Raw genomic sequence first — 19,959 nt, forward strand, 5'->3', positions numbered from 1 at the left:
CCCTGCGGAAAGATGTCAAGTCCCGCAGGGCCCTAGTCTCTTATGACAGAGCGTTCCACCATGTCGGGGCCGGTGCTGAAAAGGCCCTGGCCCTAGTTGAGACCAATCTAACCACCTTGCGACTTGGGACCTCCAAATATATAGTGACCTCCAAAATATATAGTGCTGCCCTAAACCCTTTCCAGTAGAACCAATATTTAGAAGTATGTCTTCTGTTCATGTGAGGAGTTGAGTAGCTTGTACACATACATATACAGTGCTTTTCTTCTGGAAAAAAAGGAAGGAACTCACCAAAATGTCTGTCTGTCTGTCTGTCTGTCTGTCTGTTTGTTTGTTGTGGGCCCAGTCACAGTGCTGCCACACACACACACCCAGGCAGTGATCTGGATTAGAAGTAGCCACAACTTTATTGATTACAGATATAGGGGATTTTTGGCTCAGGCACTGAGTGTATGTACAGTGGTACCTTGGGTTACATACGCTTCAGGTTACAGACTCCGCTAACCCAGAAATAGTGCTTCAGGTTAAGAACTTTGCTTCAGGATGAGAACAGAAATCGTGCTCCAGCGGCACGGCAGCAGCAGGAGGCCCCATTAGCTAAAGTGGTGCTTCAGGTTAAGAACTGTTTCAGGTTAAGAATGGACTTCCGGAACAAATTAAGTACTTAACCCGAGGTACCACTGTATATCTGTTACAGCCCCACCAGACCAAAAATAACAATTAATTTTTAAAAGGTAAAGGAACTCGGTTCCCCTGAGTTCCATATGGGACTCAGCTATACGGCTGCGAATAAGTGTGTTGTAAAGTGCATTATACAAATGTGACACTAGATGGCGATGGTGAGCTATGGCAAATTCAATATATTTTTCAAAACAAGCATTTTCACAACATTTTTTATATGTGTCTAGATTCCACCCTGCTTAAAAAGCAAACAAATCCCTGCATATAGGTCGTTTACGAGGTGTACAATTTTATATAATTGAAACCGACCAACATCCAAACCGATGGTCAGAGATGATGGGAGCTATTGCCCAGCAATATCTCAAGGGATGCTGTCTCTGCATTTCTCCATCAATGAGACTGGGATGCAAAAAAAAAAATAAAAAAAAATAAATCATGTGGAACCGCAGTGTTTGAAATGCAAGAAAGAACAAGCCAGCTAAAGATCATATACTGTCTTTATTGTCTCATGATTTAGTGATCACAGGAGCTGGCGACGGGATTGGAAAAGCCTATTCCTTTGAGGTATGAGAAATATGTACAGAATCTCTTTGCATTTATGTCGTGTTTTGGACTATTCATAGGGCTTTGCATACATGTTTCTCACAGTCAGTCACTCAGTCAGTTTTATTGCACATAGCCGAAGGCTGCCGCAATGTACACAAGAATCAATCAACAATTAAAATATGCTGGATTAATACAAAAAACTTAAAACATTTATATGATCAAGACATTACCTACTGTAAACAGAGCTATAAAAGTACCTTAATATACAGGTTAAGACATTTATAGGCTAAAATCGTCACATGGCCACTAATATATTAAAAAATAATATTAATTAGTACGATGTGCAATTATATTCAGAGTTTGGTGATAAAGATAGAATATAGCTTGATGTCGATAGGGTCAAATAAATTCATCTCCTTTACAGTTGGTGGCTATCTTGGCTATATAATTTGCTCTAATTTTCCTAGCGGTAACTGCAAAGAGTCACATACATGCCAGGTCACATACTTATCTGTGTCTGTGAAGAGATATAAAATCATGTAGGAGGGGTTCTGGCCAGCGGACCTTAGTTTCTCACAGCAATCCTTACAGTCCTGTAAAACTATATTTATCCGAGGGACAGGAGTGTGCATGTGGCTATGTGGGAAGCTCCCTCGACGTAGGGGAATTAGGAGCACAGCAACATGATGGTGGAATTCCATGGGATGAACAGCTTAGTGCTACACGCCAGGTCAGAGATTCTCTGCTACAGAAAGTCATTCTTTGCAGCCTCCCAAAGGAAATTGGGGGAATGTTGTCCCAAAGCTCCTGCAACATGGAACCAACAGACCTTGGGGCAAGGGGATTGCCTTCTGCCTAACACTGATGTATTGAAAAGGCAGGAAGAGAGAAGCTTCTATAATTAATAATAATAATAATAATAATAATAATAATAATAATAATAATAATAATAAATTATTTATACCCTGCCCTCCCAGCCCAGATTGTAATTGTAAAATTACAATTAAAAATAAAAATAAAAAATAAACCAATTTAAAATACAGGTTAAAATATAATTTAAAATGCAGCCTCATTTTAATAGTAGCCCATAGATCAAAACCATAAGGGGAGGGAAACACAAGGGTCAGACTGATGTGGACACAGTGGCGGAGGAAGGGGTGGGGCGGCAGTACGCCTTGGGTGCCATCCATAGCTGTCAACTTACAGATTTGAAAATAAGGGACCAGCAGCCTTGAAAATAAGGGACCAGCAGCCAAAATAAGGGACCTGCAGCCTCACCTGTTCCAGGCACTCCAGTCTTCCTGTCCTCCTGCAGTCTGGTCAAACACATGCTGGTAGCTTCGAGAACACTGTCCAACCAACTTTGTAACCAGAGGTTCAACTGAATAGAATCTGAATCACATGCACCACAAGGCCTATGCAGCCTCAACTTAAGATGGCTCCCTGGCCTGGCTTTGCACTGCAAAGTTTGCAGCAGCACGTGCAACAAAATGATGTCCAGCATTCAAAAAAACCCTCAGCTTGCATTAACTAGCCACACACAAGGCATGCAAGCTCCACTCCCCAGTCGTTCTTAGACTTCTTATTGGGTGAGCAACACAGCCAAGCAACACAGTTGGACCGTCCCTCCTCCCTGGCCGGCAGGGAGGGAGGGAGAGGAGCTGCTTCCTTTGAAATTTAAGAGACATCATTTAAGGGACATTTAAGGGACATCCATCAATAAGGGACAGCAGCGGGACATGACGCTGGAATAAGGAACTGTCCCTTCAAATAAGGGACGCTTGACAGCTATGGTGCTATCTCTGAGGGGGGGGTGACAAGAAGGCACCCCGTGGGGGGCTCGTCCCACCGCCCCCGGGCGCAGCAGCACAAGCCGCTGCCATCGCACCGCCACAGCCACGTGTGAAGGATCCTCCGCTCGTGGCTGCACCCTCCGCTGCCGTCCATACAGCACTCGAGCGGCGCCGTCAACAAACCGCCCAGTGGCACATGCACGTGTGCTGTACGTACCACACATGCGGGCTGCACACATGCGTCATATGGACGGCGGCGGTATCCGCGCCGCTACATACCGTGCATGCCTGCCCCGTATGGATGGTGGTGGGATCCCTCTTCCGCCGCTACTGCCGCGAGCAGAGGATCCCACCACCGTGCGTACTGTGTGCGTGCATGCACGATACGTAGCGGCATGCGTGGTGTGACGTTAACATATGAGAGTGCTGGAGGTGAAATAGTTAAACAGGTTACCCAATCAGAACCCAGGGGGTGGAGTCAGAGGGACTATAAAACCAGCTCTGGGAGGAGCAGAGAGGAAGAGTTTGTTGGGAGTTGGGTGGTTGGTTGGAGTGGGAGTGAATTGAGACAGAGTCTGTGGGTAGGTTGAGTTAGTGTAGCGAAATAAGCTGAGTCAGGAACATTTAGGAGCTAGGAAGACAAGTAGATATCTGAGAGGTGGTTTAGTGAGTGAGAGCAGGTAGCGGAAGTTAAAGGACTGGATAGGCACCCCATGATTGTAATTGACCGATACCATTTATGAAACCACACGCTTGTTAAACTGCAATAAATAAACCGAAGTTTATGTTCCAATTTAACCCTGACTGGACTCAGTATTTTACCAGGTAGGGCCTGGGTGGTGGCAGCGAGAAATAAAGTGGTGACACAGGGATCAATAGACGGTGAAATGTCCGGGGACCCTGTGTGATTGCCACATGTGGTAGTAGCGGCACGTGCGCATGCGCTATATGTACGGCGCGCATGCATGCGCCGGTGGGCAGTTTGCCCCGCCCCTGACACCCCGCCCCAGTTCCGGTTCTCCTTCCTTCGCCCCTGTGTGGACACATCAGAGAATCATAGAGTTTGGGGTGGAGGCCTTGTGGACCACTTAGTCTATCCTGCTGTCGGATGCAAGAAGTGTTGGAACCAAAGCATCCCAAAGAGATGCTGTCCAGCCTCTGCTTGAAGACTTCCAGGGTCTTGTCTCTCCACCCAGACACATTGGGCACCAACTGTGGTGAGCTTCTGCCGGCTGTTAAAAATGCAACTTATTTACTCAAACTTCCTTTGGCCTGATACCAGTTAAATGATTCCCGACTGCTATAATTGAGATAGGTTGTTTTTATTTTGTTTCCCCCCAAAAAATTTTTTTATTCATTTTATAACACAAATAAAGAACACAAAAAAACCTATAAAAACAAATTCTTGTCATATCCTTATTTTTCTAAACATTGTTAAGTGGGTTTCCCCAAGTCCCACCTATCTGATTTTCATTTTACTTCATCTTTAGCAGTTTACATATATCATAGTATCTAACCATCTTTTTTTAAATCAAACTTAAAATAACTTCACATTTTATCAAAATAATACTATTTTAAAATAAACTTTATTCTGCTTCTAACCCTACAGCCTATATCCACTTCCAAAGCTATTCAAAGATTTAAATATTAACCTATTTTTTCAAATATTCCTTAAACTGCTTCCAGTCTTCTTCCACCGTCTCTTCTCTCTGGTCTCGGAGTCTCTCAGTCAGTTCGGCAAGTTCCATATAGTCCTTCATCTGCCTATTGTGGTGTTTTTTAATTGGTATATTCAGTTGCTTATTAGTTGTTGTTTTGAATTTGAATGTGTGTGTTTTTTACCGGACACCGCCTCCTGTGGTATTATTTCCAAATAAACAAATGGTCCCATAATTGACCTGCATTCATTTACTCCTAATGTTCAACTAAAACCCACCCTCCTGTAATTTAAACCTATTTGATCTAGTTCTGCTCTCTGGAACAGCAGAGAAGAAGTCTTTGTCCTCTGCTATGTAACACTATTTCAAATATTTTAAGCGTGATATCTTGTACTTCTCACACCCACCCCAGTCTTGTCTTATTTGGTTCCCAGTTCTTATACCCTGGGGGAGGGGGAAGGTTAGAGAATGTAAAGAAGAGAGTTAGGGAACTTCCTTATGACCTGCTTATTGTGCATTTATCCTGATTTGTTTGCAGGAAGATTAGACGATGTTGGCTATTTAAAGCATTCACCTGATTTGTTTGTGGGAAGATTAGAAGCCATTGCATCAGAGCAAGTGTTCTGCGTCTTCCAGTTCACGTCCCGTCATTTCCCTTATTGCAAAAAGTTTCACCTTTTGATTACATGAAACTTCCCAGTCCACTATAATTGTTCAACCTGAATTTGCCAGTACGTGATCGAATCCCACCAGGAAATAGCGACAGTGAATGAGCACCTTGAATGGTGCTCATAATCTCACCCTTTATTAGCATTTCAATACTTTTGCCACTAGGAGTCAGAATTTCCCAGTTCACTCTGACCTGCATTGCACAACTGGAAAGCAATTGCTTCCTTTCATCTGCATTTGTGTATCCTCTGCAGTTGCGGATATTAGGACAAATGCAACAAGCATCTGGGTAGCTTCTGCCATATCAGTGCAGCCCAATCATTCCTGAAATACTAATATATTTATGACTTGCTTCCATAGCTCGCCAAACGTGGATTAAATATTGTTTTGATTAGCAGAACACTCACAAAAATGCAGAAGGTAGCCTCTGAAATTGGTAAGTATCTAATATGTGAAAAAGTTATCACTTGATATCTTTATGCCTTAGGTTGTAACCCGAAGCAGACTTCCTAAGTGTGCCGGAGGACATGCCTTTGAATTCAGTGGGACATTTTGCTGTATAAACAGGCTTAGAAGTGCCCTGTAAAATTCATTTTATTAATCAACTAGTAAAGGTAAAGGGACCCCTGACCATTAGGTACAGTCGTGGCTGACTCTGGGGTTGCAGCGCTCATCTCGCTTTATTGGCTGAGGGAGCTGGCGTGCAGCTTCCAGGTCATGTGGCCAGCATGACGAAGCCGCTTCTGGCGAACCAGAGCAGCACACGGAAACGCCGTTTACCTGCCCGCCAGAGCGGTACCTATTTATCTACTTGCACTTTGACGTGCTTTCGAACTGCTAGGTTGGCAGGAGCAGGGACCGAACAACGGGAGCTCACCCTGTCGCGGGGATTCGAACCGCTGACCTTCTGATCGGCAAGTCCTAGGCTCTGTTGTTTAACCCACAGCGCCACCCGCGTCCCGCTTGTTAATCAACTAGGAATAATTTAATTAGGCAATAGCCTGACTATAAAAAATTCTTTGCTGCATGGAGTGTGGGGCATCCCAGATTCTCCTTTGCCAGGAAAGTGTATGCTGTATCTAACAGCCCAACCCCATAACCCATTTTGCTGGCAAATAAAAGTTGATCCACATTTGACAGAGCATTTGAAGTTGTGGTTTACTCACCACTTGTGAACACTAATGTAGGAGTGCGGCCCTCCAGATTTGATACTGGACTACAGCTCTCATAATCCCTGACCATTACCCATGCTGACCAGGGTTGATGGAACCTGGAATCCATCAACATCTGGAGGGACACAGATTCAAAGTTGTTGGAGTCCAGTGACATGCCATTGTGGTCCACTGCATGTTTAGAGACATACCCCATCCCATCAGACGTTACTAAGGCCTCTTGGACTTGCTGATCACCAGGTCGGTAGTTTGAGTCCCCATGACAGAGTGAGCTCCTGTTGCTCTGTCCCAGCTCCTGCCAACCTAGCAGTTCGAAAGCATGCCAGTGCAAGTAGATAAATAGGTACTGGTCCGGCGGGAAGACAAATGGCATTTCTGTGTCCTCTGGTTTCTGTCACAGTGTTCCATTGCGCAAGAAGCGGTTTATTCATGCTGGCCACATGACCTGGAAAGCTGTCTGTGGACAAATGCCGGCTCCCTCGGCCTGAAAGTGAGATGAGCGCCACAACCCCATAGTCGCCCTTGACTGGACTTAACCGTCCAGGGGTCCTTTATCTTTTACTTTACCTTACTAAGTGAATGAAATGGATATTCTACACCAGTGTTGTCTGCGTAAAGTGTGAGCTGGCTGTACATACCGTATTTTTCGCCCTGTAGGACGCACTTTTCCCCCTCCAAAAATGAAGGGGAAATCTGTGTGCGTCCTATGGGGCGAATGCAGGCTTTTGCTGTAGCTTGGAGAGCGAGAGGGGTTGGTGCGCACCGACCCCTCTCGCTCTCCAGGCTTCAGGCAGATATCCGCAAGCCTGGGGAGCCCGCGGGAGTTCCCGCAGGGCTCCCTAGGCTGCGGATAGCAGCCTGTTGCTCGGAGCGCGGGGTGCGCTGAAGCCGCGGCTGGGGGGGGGATAAATTTTTTTTCTTTATTCCCCCCCCAAAAAAACCTAGGTGCGTCCTATGGGTGAAAAATACGGTATGTAGAATTAAATTTAAGAGCTCTTGTACTGGTGCAATAGTTGGAGCCATTGCTTTGGTGTAAGGTAGGATCCAGCACTCAGGTTCTCAAACTGTGACCTTGTGGTGGTCCACAAGTTTCATTAAAGTGTTTTACAGAAAAACACAGTCAGTAATATTTCTACTCCATTCTGCACTCGATTTGTTTGTTTGTTTATGATGATGGAGATAAGGGGTAGTTTTGACCAGGGCCGTGAGGCTGTCAAGACTATGGCCTAAATCTTGTGATTTCCATAATACAGTTTTGCTACAGTCTACTAATTTCCCCCTTTAAAATCACCAGTTAAAGAATCCCTTGTCAATATCCTGGCCTAGCGCCTGTGATTGTCATAATACAGCACTAGTTTTGGTGGTTCTGCTTGTGCTTAAGGAAAAGAGTTGTTAAAACATGATTTATGTACGTGTTTTGCTTTATAGAACAAAATAAGTACCAAGTTACGTGGTCTGCTGAGAACCCCAACAATATTCTAGAGATCTTGGGGGGAGGAGACACCTTTGAGAACCATTGACCTAGCATATTGCCTCAATGCATTGCTCTCTTAGCAGCAGCCAAGGAAATTCTTAAAGAGCGCAAAAATGACTCTCTTTCTCCCTCACAATTGCAGAGCAGTCCACAGGGAGAAAAGTGAAAATTATACAAGCTGACTTTACCAGAAGGAACGTGTACAATGACATTGAAGATGGTCTTCAAGGATTAGAAATTGGAATTTTGGGTAAAGTTTCCAATAGCGCTTTTCAAGAGTTCCTTTTGGGTTGCAGTGAGGCAGTGTGGTGTAGTGGTTAGATAAGGCATAGGCAAACTCCGGCCCTCCAGATGTTTGAGACTACAATTCCCATCATCCTTAGCTAACAGGACCAGTGGTCAGGGATGATGGGAATTGTAGTCCCAAACATCTGGAGGCCAGAGTTTGCCTATGCCTGGGTTAAATTGTTGGACTAGGACCTGGGAGACCAGGGTTCCTAATCCCCACTCAGCCATCTTGAAGCTCACTGGGTGACCTTGGGTCAGTCACCGCCTCTCAGCTTAACCTTCCTCTCATGGTTATTGTGAGGATAAAATGGAAAGGGAGGAACACCAGGAACACATTGAGCTCATTTGGAAGGGGAGGAAGGTGGGATAAAGGCAACAAATAAGTAAATAAAACAAACTCTTCTCTCATAGTTATTGAAATTATATAGTGTCAAACTGGTCCTCATCAGACCTACAAGTGGCTGATCTGGGGTCAATTTTGTATTATGTTTAAAAGGCCTATTATCTTCTGAATGAGTTCAACAGATGCCATGCCTTCACAGTAGCTCAGTTTAAGGCAACTTTTACTAATGGTGCCTTCCAGATGCTTTGGACTACAACTCCTATCGGTCCCAGGTAGATGTAGTCCAAAACACAGCGCCACCACTGAGCCTCTTGGGCTTGCCGATTGGAAGGTCGGTGGTTCAAATCTGCACAGTGGGGTGAGCTCCCATTGCTCCGTCCCAGCTTCTGCCAACCTAGCAGTTCAAAAGCACAGCAATGCGAGTGGCTAAATAGATACCGCTGTGGCGGGAAGGTAAACGACGCTTCCATCACGGTGTCCCATTGCACCAGAAGCAGTTTAGTCCTGCTGGCCACATGACCCAGAAAGCTGTCTGTGGACAAACACCTGCTCCCTCGGCCTGAAAAGCAAGATGAGCGCTACAACCCCATAGTTGCCTTTGCCTAGACTTAACCGTCCGGGGGTCCTTTAGTCCAAAACATCTGGAAGGCACCAGGTTAAACCAGCAGCAACTGGTCTAAGTAGTTGTGCCAGCTAGTTGTGTGACTCACTGTGTTTCTGTTTATTAGTTAACAACGTTGGAATGCTTCCTAGGCCCTCTCCAACACGTTTTCTTAATGGACCAGAGAATGACGGGGTAAGGATTATTCTATGTTTGTGCTCTTGAAAGCAACTGCTCAGAAGGCCCACACTTTCCTTTCATATGGAATGGAGAAATTAGTTTATTTATTTATTATTGTCTTTGTCCATGGAGTATTCTTGGCAGGGATATTGGAGTGGCTTGCCGGTTCCTGCTCCAGGTGGATCACGTTTGGTCAAAACTCTCCACTATGACCTGTCTATCTTGAGTGGCCCTGCATGGCATAGCTCATAGTTTCTCTGAGTTATTCAAGCCCCTTCGCCACGGAAAGGCAGTGATCCATGAGGGTAATGATGGTAGGCAAGGGTAGTGATGTATGGAAGTGAGAGCTGGACCATAAAGAAGGCTGAACGCTGAAGAATTGATGCTTTTGAATTATGGTGCTGGAGGAGACTCTTGAGAGTCCCATGGACTGCAAGAAGATCAAACCTCTCCATTCTTAAGGAAATCAGCCCTGAATGCTCACTGGAAGGACAGATCCTGAAGCTGAGACTCCAATACTTTGGCCACCTCATGAGAAGAGAAGACTCCCTGGAAAAGACCCTGATGTTGGGAAAGATGGAGGGCGCAAGGAGAAGGGGACGGCAGAGGACGAGATGGTTGGACAGTGTTCTCGAAGCTACGGACATGAGTTTGACCAAGCTGCGGGAGGCAGTGGAAGACAGGAGTGCCTGGCGTGCTCTGGTCCATGGGGTCACGAAGAGTCGGACACAACTAAACGACTAAACAACAACAACATTTATTGTTCATTGAATTAATTTCGATCAAGTTACATTTGATCTGAACAGAGCAAGTGTAGCCAGTATTGCAAGTTCCTCCAGGTGTTCTTAGATGCAAATTTCCATCAGCCCCAGCCTGAATGGCCAATGAACAGGGATGATGGGAATTGTGGTCCAGCAACATTTGAAGGGCACAACATGGATTCCCCCCTAGAATAAGACATTTCCACAGAGTTATTGGACCAGCTATTTTTAGCCAAAGTCCTTAAACCTTCCTTTATTTCCCTGAAGACCATAGTGCAGAAATGATAAAGTCTCCGCAGAATCCACAGGAAAAAATCCTGCAAGCATAAGGGAAGGGAATAGGGAAATGCAGTAGAATTAATCTATAATGCCCAACTTTATGATGGCCTGAACATAACAGAGAAAGAAAAATTGAGGCTGCTATCCTATGCACACCTACGGGGAGTAAGTCTCAATGAAAGCTATGGGACTTGCTTCTGAACAAACATGAATAGGGCTATATTATAAATCTCACTGGTCCCAGCGAATAGCTGTTTTGATCTAGCAGACTTCAGAGAAGTGTGACTAGCCCAAGGTCACCCAGCAGCTGCATGTGGAGGAGCGGGGAATCGAACCCAGTTCACCAGATTATGAGTCTACCGCTCTTAACCACTACACCACAATTGGCTTGCTCCGCTGCTAACCCTAATCACTGGGGAATAAATCAAGTGCATCTTCACTGTGCATCTAACAACAACAACAACAATAACAATTTATTATTTATACCTTGCCCATCTGGCTGGGTTTCCCCAGCCACTCTGGGCAGCTGATGTTGCACAGTACAACAATCATCCCGTTCTTGATAGTACATAGCTCAAAAGATGGTTCTGGAGATGGCAAAATGGCCCACAACATCTTGATATCCAAGATAGAAAATACACACACCCCATGCACAGAGAGAGTAGTGTTGTTTTTTTATATATATAAATAAGCTATATCTGACACTTTGTGGACCATTTAATGGTCTCCCAAAGCCTGTTATTTGAGGCAGGGCACCTCATCCCTATTGGTGGGGTGGCCCCATACAAACAAATTCATTATTTTTCTACCACATTATATTAAAAGGCATGTTTGGCCACAGACAACCTTGATTCATCCTTAAATGTTTCCTTTCTTTCCTGTGGCCCTCCAGATGTTGTTGAACTTCAACCCCTGTCCTGCCCCAGCCAGATGGCCAGTGGTAGGAGAATACGGGAGATGAAATTCAACAACGCTTGCAGAGCCAAATGCTCTCCATTCCCGTTTAAGACATTATGTGCAATTGAACTTTCTGGAACTCTTTCTCTCCACCAGATCAGTCAGCCTCTCATGTAATCCACTTTTTATTCCCTATAGGACCTCATCAACTGCAACATCTTCTCTGTCACCAAGGTATGTACCACACAATAGGTATGCATGTGTGGAAAATAAAGATTTTTTTTTGGGGGGGGGAGATTTCACAGACATCTCGGCTGTGGTCAAAGATGTTTTTCTCACACAATGTAGATAGCTGGTGATAGCTATGTTTCTTATTCATTGAGAAGATCCTGGAGGAGTTTTTGAGGACCAAACGGAATTGTGGTTGCTGTGGGCTGCTTCACACTTTATGGATACATGTTGTAGGTTGTGTGCTTGCCAGAACAAAAGTGCAACATTTGAACCGAATGCTTGTCATTCTTAGGAAGCCTTGTCTGAGCCAAGAAGATGAAGGAACATTCTGTTCAGTTCACAGTTTAATGTGAACCTACCTGATTTCCACTTCCCAAAATGATACATGAACCGAAATGCAGCTATGCTTTGAAAATGGCACTTCTCCAAATTTTGTGATGCAGTTCTCTAACCAGAAAATGTGCTAAAAATGTGTTTAACGCGGGAAATGTTAATAAAAAGGCACAGATTAGCAAATATAACATTAAAAAAATATATATTGGGAAAATTGCTTACAAATTACACTGTCCCCAAATATATTACCGTATTTTTTGCTCTATAAGACTCACTTTTTCCCTCCTAAAAAGTAAGGGGAAATGTGTGTGTGTCTTATGGAGCGAATGCAGGCTGTGCAGCTATCCTAGAAACCAGAACAGCAAGAGGGATTGCTGCTTTCACTGCGCAGTGATCCCTCTTGCTGTTCTGGCTTCTGAGATTCAGAATATTTTTTTTCTTGTTTTCCTCCTCCAAAAACTAGGTGCGTCTTGTGGTCTGATGCGTCTTATAGAGCGAAAAGTACAGTAATTTTTGTATGCAGTTTTTTGGTTGGGGAACTGGATCACAAAATTCAGAGAAGCTTGCATTCGAAAGGATAGCTGTGTTTTGGCTCAAGTATTGTTTTAGGAAGTGTGAATTAGGTGGATTTGCATTAAATGCTGAGCTGTGGAGTTTGGTATGTAGCACATTCCAGATGGTCTACTCTGTGTTAATGCTCTGGCTCATATAAATTATTATATTTTGTTGCAAGCAACCCAGAGTGGTTGGGGAAACCCAGCCAGATGGGTGGGGTATAAATAAATTGTTGCTGCTGTTGTTGTTGTTGTTATTCATGTATATATATTTTTTTAGATGACACGGATGATTTTGAAACAGATGGTGTCAAGGTAAACCTCTTTCTTATGTTCAAGATTTTAAAAAACAAACAAACAAACAGAAAAACACAAGAAGAAGCTTTCGAACTGGAATGAACTTTGGTTTAACTTCCAGAATCCAGTTGTGTTACTTGGTGCAGCCAGGGCCATGCCTCCCTGGAGAACATCATGATCACTGTGGACAAACATCGGCTTCCTCGGCCTGAAAGCGAGATGAGCACCGCAACCCCATAGTTGCCTTTGACTGGACTTAACCGTCCAGGGGTCCTTTACCTTTACCTTTTATTGGAAGCCCTTGGTCTTCTTTACATTAGGTTACAAAACGAAAGAGTGTTTACATTGCAAGTTTTATGTCATGTTGTTTTTCAGACAAAAGGGACTGATTCTGAACGTCTCTTCTGCCACAGGCACCTTTGTCTGTCCACTATATGCAGTCTATTCTGCCTCTAAGGTAAGAATTCTGCACTTGTTTTAGACATTTTCTGTGTCCTTCTAGGATTTATGGGACCAGAAGGAAATTGAAATTACAGCAGCAGCAGCCTGCTGTCCTTATCTCCAGTGGAAGTAGGATCTACTGGAAGCAAAGGCAAGGTAGCAACTCATGGGTAAAGCATATGATTTGCAGGCAGAAGGTCCCAGGCGTGATTTTCAGCATCTTCACATGGGCCTTGGAATGTCCCCTGTCTGGAGAGCTGCTGGAAGTCAGAGTAGACAGTACTGAGCTACATAGAGCAAGGGTCTCCCTGCAGCTTCCTGAGTTCCTATGAATTGTTTTGACACTGAGAACTGCAGTTCTGTGAAAGGGAGGAGACGCACCTCAAACCGAATTCTCCACACTCCAACACACGTATATTTATGTAAATACAGTGGTACCTCAGGTTAAGAACTTAATTGCTTCTGGAGGTCTGTTCTTAACCTGAAACTGTTCTTAACCTGACATACCACTTTAGCTAATGGGACCTCCCGCTGCCGCGGTCACGCGATTTCTGTTCTCATCCTGAAGCAAAGTTCTTTACCCGAGGTACTATTTCTGGGTTAGCGGACTCTGTAACCTGAAGGGTCTGTAACCTGAAACGTCTGTAACCCGAGTTACCAATGTATGTGGGGTTTTTTTTACCTGTCTGCTTTTCCATCCCACTGGTCCCATCACCTCCTGGCAAATAGAAGGGGAAGAAATGGAGGCAGTGAGAGATTTTACCTTCTTGGGCTCCATGATCACTGCAGATGGTGAGAGCAGCCACGAAATTAAAAGACGCCTGCTTCTTGGGAGAAAAGCAATGACAAACCTAGACAGCATCTTAAAAAGTAGAGACATCACCTTGCCAACAAAGGTCCGTATAGTTAATGCTATGGTTTTCCCAGTAGTGATGTATGGAAGTGTGAGCTGGACCATAAAGAAGGCTGATCACCAAAGAATTAATGCTTTTGAATTATGGTGCTGGAGGAAACTCTTGAGAGTCCCATGGACTGCAAGAAGATTAAACCTATCCATTCTGAAGGAAATCAGCCCTGAGTGCTCACTGGAAGGACAGATCGTGAAGCTGAGGCTCCAATACTTTGGCCACCTCATGAGATGAGAAGACTCCCTGGAAAAGACCCTGATGTTGGGAAAGATTGAGGGCATAAGGAGAAGGGGACAACAGAGGACGAGATGGTTGGACAGTGTTCTCGAAGCTACGGACATGAGTTTGACCAAGCTGTGGGAGGCAGTGGAAGACAGGAGTGCCTGGCGTGCTCTGGTCCATGAGGTCACGAAGAGTCAGACACGACTAAACAACTAAACGACAACAACAACAATGGGTCACCTGAGGCAGCTCAGAACAACGGGATGTAGAGAAAGTACAAGCAGCACATTAGAAGAAGCTAAGAGAGGAATAAACACCCAAACACTGCTCATACTGTGGTCATCCTGTAATAAAACTGTTTTGCTAGGTGTCTAAACACCATCAGGTAGGGGATCTGCTAGATCTCTGGGGGGAAAGTGAGTTCCACAGTCAGGGTGTCACAAGGAGAAAAGATTCTCTTCTGCATGCTCATCAACCTTCAGAGGAAACAAAACATATTATTATTAGAAAAGCCCACTGTCAAGCAGTGCCCAGAGCGCATAGGGTCACAGGCACCAGCACAGGATCTGTGTCCCTTTGGAGAATAGAAGACACAGTGGAGACTCTCGCACTTTAAGAAATAGGGTTTATTCACCTATTTACACCCTCAGTCTGCATGGAGGGGTTCCAGATCTTAAACTCGCCAAGATGGATTTCACCCTTTCTTCTTCTTTTTTTAAAAAAATATTTTTTATTCATTTTTCGTTTTAACAGTTAGCATCACAAATAAGTCATAATCATGTACACGTATGATTCTCCAAATTCCTCGACTCCCCTCCACCCCTCCATAGTTTCCCTAGTTATTCTTTTCCAACTGCATCATATAATGTTCTCCATACTTCCTTAAAACTCAGTTCTCACCATAGGTCTCGTTACATTGCAGGTGTGTTTTTTAGAATCCGGCCAATGTTTACAGTGTTCTTTTAAGTAACTTATAATTTTTCCCCATTCTTTATTAAATTTATCATCTTCTTCATCTCTGATCTTTCCGGTCATTATTGCCATTTTGGCATAGCCCATCATCTTTGCCAACCATTCTTCTCTTCCATCTTTGGGCTAGCAACATCCGTGCAGCTGTCATAGCATACATAAACAGTTTTTTTTCTACTGTTTTGGTATTTCTGGACCTAAAATTACTAATAAGAAAGCTTCTGGTTTGTTTCTTCCCCTTTCTTCTTCCCAGAAGCCCTTTGCCTCCTCCAGAGTAGATACTCCAGTCTCTGGTCATGACCCACAATGGCTCTCTTGACGGCCCCAGTTTGGCCAGACTACCCAGAAATTCCTTTGCAGCTTATATTCTCCCTCCATATCACAGATCACCCAAAATCCAAGCATTTGACACCATGTATCCTTTGAAATTTGCATTGATCCGAATTTGGCAGTGCAGCTCTCCTTCTAACTAATGTTTACAGAAATGCACATATTAGGTAAAAGTGTGCATATAAATGAATACATTCATTTAAAAACTACAAAATTGTGCTATATGAGGAAGGATGACTTGCAAAACTTGTGTTTTTTAGGAGAAAGTCACACTAAAATGCTGCTGAATTTTCATCAGGATTTTAAAAAAAATAAAATTCACAAATTTGCTGTAGAAATGGATCCAGCAAACTGGATCTAAGATTGGAAAAATTAGAAACGGAGGTATCCAAAATTAACAAATCCTTCTATCTCTAGTGATAAGAAAGATGAATCAGAGTGTTTGGGGGGTGGGGATGGGATTCTTGATGTTTCGGCAATTAATTAAAGTGCAAAACACTAACCTGTATTTAATTTTGTCTGTCTAGGCTTTTGTATGTATGTTTTCCAAAGTGCTTCAAGCAGAATATAAAGGAAAGGGAATTATCATACAGGTAATTTATATCTCTCTGCTTTTACAATAAATATAAAGCTAAATCGTCTGCATAGATGAGATACCGGGAGACCTTGGATGTTTTTGCCATTTTCTATTCTTTCTTCTTAATTATGTGAAACATGTCCATTTCTCTCCTTTAGTCCATCCTAGGAGATGCGCTTTTTTCACTAATTGTCATTTAAGCCTCCTATAATGTACAAAGCATTCAAGATTGTGAAAAGGTTGCTGCTGCTGTTGTGTTTGTTTCTTGGTTTAGGCTTTGACTCCTTTGGGTGTCTCTACTCCAATGACCAACTGGGTAGAGACCAATCTCTTCATAAAGTCAGCAGAAGACTTTGCTCGACAATCGTTGGAGTGTGTCACATTTGGCGATGAGACATGTGGATCCTTATCTCATGAATTCTTGGTAATTGAACTGCAAACTTTAATCAGATGAAGGAGATGCCTAGGATTCCCCATCATCAACATCTAGGGGCTACTGGTGGCTTTTGAAGACTATTCTTCAATAACATTATTTCTTGCCCAATCCGATCCATGCCCATTCCGAAGTCAGTCCCACTGTGTCCAGTGGGACTTATCCCCCAATGAAAATTAGGATTGCAATCTTGAGTGCAATCCTAAATGGGTAAGGAGGCTAGGGAGTGAAATGGTGGACAATCTGCCACATCCCAACCCCTTGCCAGCTTGTGGACTGAGCAAGCAGACGCAAGGTGCATTGCACGATAAGTAAGCAATGTCCTATAACTTCAGCACAAGTTTTTGTGCGAGCATCTCTGCATGGATGCTTAATAGACAGCTGGCCTGGAAGCTCCCATTGTCATTGCACCTTTCTTAAAGGTAAAGGGTAAAGGGACCCCTGACCACTAGGTCCAGTCGTGACCGACTCTGGGGTTGCAGCGCTCATCTCGCTTTATTGGCCGAGGGAGCCGGCGTACAGCTTCCGGGTCATGTGGCCAGCATGACTAAGCCGCTTCTGGCGAACCAGAGCAGCGCACGGAAACGCCGTTTACCTTCCCGCTGGAGCGGTACCTATTTATCTACTTGCACTTGACATGCTTTTGAACTCCTAGGTTGGCAGGAGCTGGGTTGGCAGGAGCACCTTTCTTACTGCCACCCTAAAAAAGGCTAATAATAATAATAATAATAGTAATAATAATAATGATGATGATGTTCGTTTGTTTATACATACCCCACCTATCTGGCTGGGTTTCCCCAGAAGCCCAGCTCCCAACAGAATATTAAAAAACATGATAAAACATCAAACATTAAAAACCTCCCCAAACAGGGCTGCCTTCAGATATCTTCTAAAAGTCAGATAGTTGTTTATCTCCTTGACATCTGATGGGAAGGCATTCCACAGGGCAGGTGCCACTACCAAGAAGGCCCTCATCTGAGCAGTAGTGTTTACTATTCACCCACAATGTGCTATCCTGTAAAAATCACATGCAAAAACGATCAGCCTGAATCTTATGAAACCTAACCATATGCATGAGATATTAATGTGTCTCCCCATTTTTATATATACCTTCTAAAGGCAAGGATCATAAAGTGCATTCCTGCATGGATCATCCACAGTGACTGGTTACAAGAGACTATACTAGTCAGGTTTACAGAAAAAAAGAATGGGAAGAGTACCTGAGAAAGCCTTCTTTGGAGCTTATGTTGCTGCAGATCCTGTCTGGATTGTCTGGTATGAACATGCCAGGAGTGAGCTTGATTCGTTGAAAGGCTTTCATTATGAGTAAGAAGAGCCCTACAACCTCTGTCTTTTTTTGTCCTGTTTCAATGCCATATATTAAGTATTTCTGCTTCTGTAGTCCCTTTGGAGCCAGAGTTTACAGATGGCGCACACTTAGATCTAATTTGATTTTTGCAACATTGATTTTGATGTTGATTTGATCTTAACATTGATCGCCACAGTGTAGTATTGTTCTGAAGATTTATTTCACTACGTCTGAAAGAATTAAAATGTAAAAATATGAAGAGAGTTTTTGAGGAGATGGTGGAGGAGGGGGGGGCTCGAAGAGCGTGTTCAGGAGCTCTTTCCACCAGCATGGACGAGTAATAGGTTCACCAGTGACTTCCAGATGTTTCGGTCTAAACTTCCGTCAGCTCCAGCCCTGCGAAGGGTTGGACTCTATTAGTTATTAGGAGGAGCAAGCAGGAGAAATGAGTGCTTTGTGGGACCACTGTCAACAAATCTTAGCTGTTTGATCATATGACTTCATAAATTTTAATTAATTGATTAAACTTGCATGTGGACAAAAGCAAATGTCCTGAATCAGGTTGCATAATTTCTCCGCTTGAAGCTAATACGAAACTTGTTTCATAGTAGGCGCCATCTTAGAAAAACTGTCTCTTTTAAAACAGTATTTTCTATGTGCAGTTATCAAGATTTGTATTAAAATGATATATAAATTTTAAAATCAGGAACACCTTCATACTTGGTTAAAAGTGTTTATTAATCTAACCAATTAAACAATTCAACATTTTAGGCTGGTAACTTAGCTGATCTATAATGTAGTGATCTTGCCTAGTTTGAGCCGAGTCGCATACTATCAAACTACTGTTAACTAATACATCTGTTATGGCTAATATCCAGTAGGATAAACTAATAAATGCGTCTTATAAACTAAAGAATATTACACTTTGTTTGCTTTTGGTTTTACTGTTTTATGTTCATTGCCTCCATTTTTAAACCCACATAACAAACATTAAAACATCAGTGGAATGTGGCCTAGTTTATAGCTAATTTCTCAACATTTATTGGGGTTTGTTCAGTCCAGACACTTGTAATGAGCTCGCTGTTGGATCCTTTTGCCTGAACTGTTGTGATACTCTAGAGACATATGGGGCCCTGGGTGCCTGATTGCCTGAGTGCCCACAAAATTTCCCATGAAGGGGCCGGGCACCCACAAATTTCGTGGCCAGGGCCATGTCGGATGGCACCTATAGCTTTGGGCACCCACAATCACAGAGCCAAGACAAGCCAGGAGAGGCATGATGTCAATAGTTCTGAACCTAGCTTTCAAGATCTTAGACCAGGCATAGGTAAACTCTGGCCCTCCAGATGTTTGGGACTACAATTCCCATCATCCCTGGTCCTGTGAGCTAGGGATGATGGGAATTGTAGTCCCAAACATCTGGAGGGCTGGAGTTTGCCTATGCCTGCCTTAGACTCATAAGACGATGTTGGTGGCATCTTGGATGAGCTCTCACAGGAAACAGGGTGCCAGTATTTCCCTAGGAAATTGCAAGAAAAAGGTCAACTGAGTCTGCTCAGTCAGGTGTACTACATTTTGAGACTTTCCAGTGGCTGAGCTTGCCTCAAGGGGACATGGCTTCATGCAGAATATTTGCACTTTGTCAGTCACAAAGAAAAGCAGATTAAGAGGATGGGAAACTGCTTTTAACCCATGACCATGTACAATGTGCTCCCAGCCTAGCAGATTACATCTGCCCTGTAGCTCTAAGGCTTCAGGTCTGCAGTCACTTGCTGTGGTGTAATCCCACCCTAGTTAGTAGGACTTTTCTGGGGTAAGTGGCTTGAGGATTGCAGCCTTAAGAGAGTCAAAGATTTACTTTTACAGAGATCAGAGCAGCAAATCTGTCTAGACAAGCAATTTACAGTGCAGTAAATCTTTTTGCTTAAGTGAGCCATTGATCTCCAGTGTTGTAAACACTCTTATTATCATGACTGGCAGGACAGACAGGGCCCTACTGTTCTCAAAAGACCA

General features: G+C 43.7%; 1 protein-coding gene and 1 long non-coding RNA gene across 4 annotated transcripts in view; both read left to right on the forward strand.

The window, feature by feature from the left end:
- HSD17B3 (hydroxysteroid 17-beta dehydrogenase 3) overlaps positions 1 to 18,859 on the forward strand; it is a 28,765-nt gene extending 9,906 nt beyond the window's left edge. For all 3 annotated transcript variants that reach the window (XM_083577137.1, XM_083577136.1, XM_083577138.1), the window contains 10 exons: positions 1,199 to 1,245; positions 5,708 to 5,783; positions 8,136 to 8,243; positions 9,353 to 9,420; positions 11,541 to 11,576; positions 12,741 to 12,775; positions 13,133 to 13,214; positions 16,155 to 16,220; positions 16,479 to 16,628; positions 17,757 to 18,859. In XM_083577137.1, coding sequence (XP_083433263.1) covers positions 1,199 to 1,245; positions 5,708 to 5,783; positions 8,136 to 8,243; positions 9,353 to 9,420; positions 11,541 to 11,576; positions 12,741 to 12,775; positions 13,133 to 13,214; positions 16,155 to 16,220; positions 16,479 to 16,628; positions 17,757 to 17,861 — 773 coding nt within the window. In that variant the 3' untranslated portion in view covers positions 17,862 to 18,859. The remainder of the gene's footprint in view (positions 1 to 1,198; positions 1,246 to 5,707; positions 5,784 to 8,135; positions 8,244 to 9,352; positions 9,421 to 11,540; positions 11,577 to 12,740; positions 12,776 to 13,132; positions 13,215 to 16,154; positions 16,221 to 16,478; positions 16,629 to 17,756) is intronic.
- On the forward strand, positions 1,252 to 5,701 carry LOC310745082. Its single transcript, XR_014539911.1, has 3 exons — positions 1,252 to 2,395; positions 3,016 to 4,985; positions 5,016 to 5,701. It is a non-coding gene; the product is annotated as an uncharacterized lncRNA (long non-coding RNA).
- Positions 18,860 to 19,959: the final 1,100 nt, after the last annotated feature.

The sequence above is a fragment of the Podarcis filfolensis genome (genome assembly GCF_964270895.1).
Source record: "Podarcis filfolensis genome assembly, chromosome: 11".
Lineage (NCBI taxonomy): Eukaryota > Metazoa > Chordata > Lepidosauria > Squamata > Lacertidae > Podarcis > Podarcis filfolensis.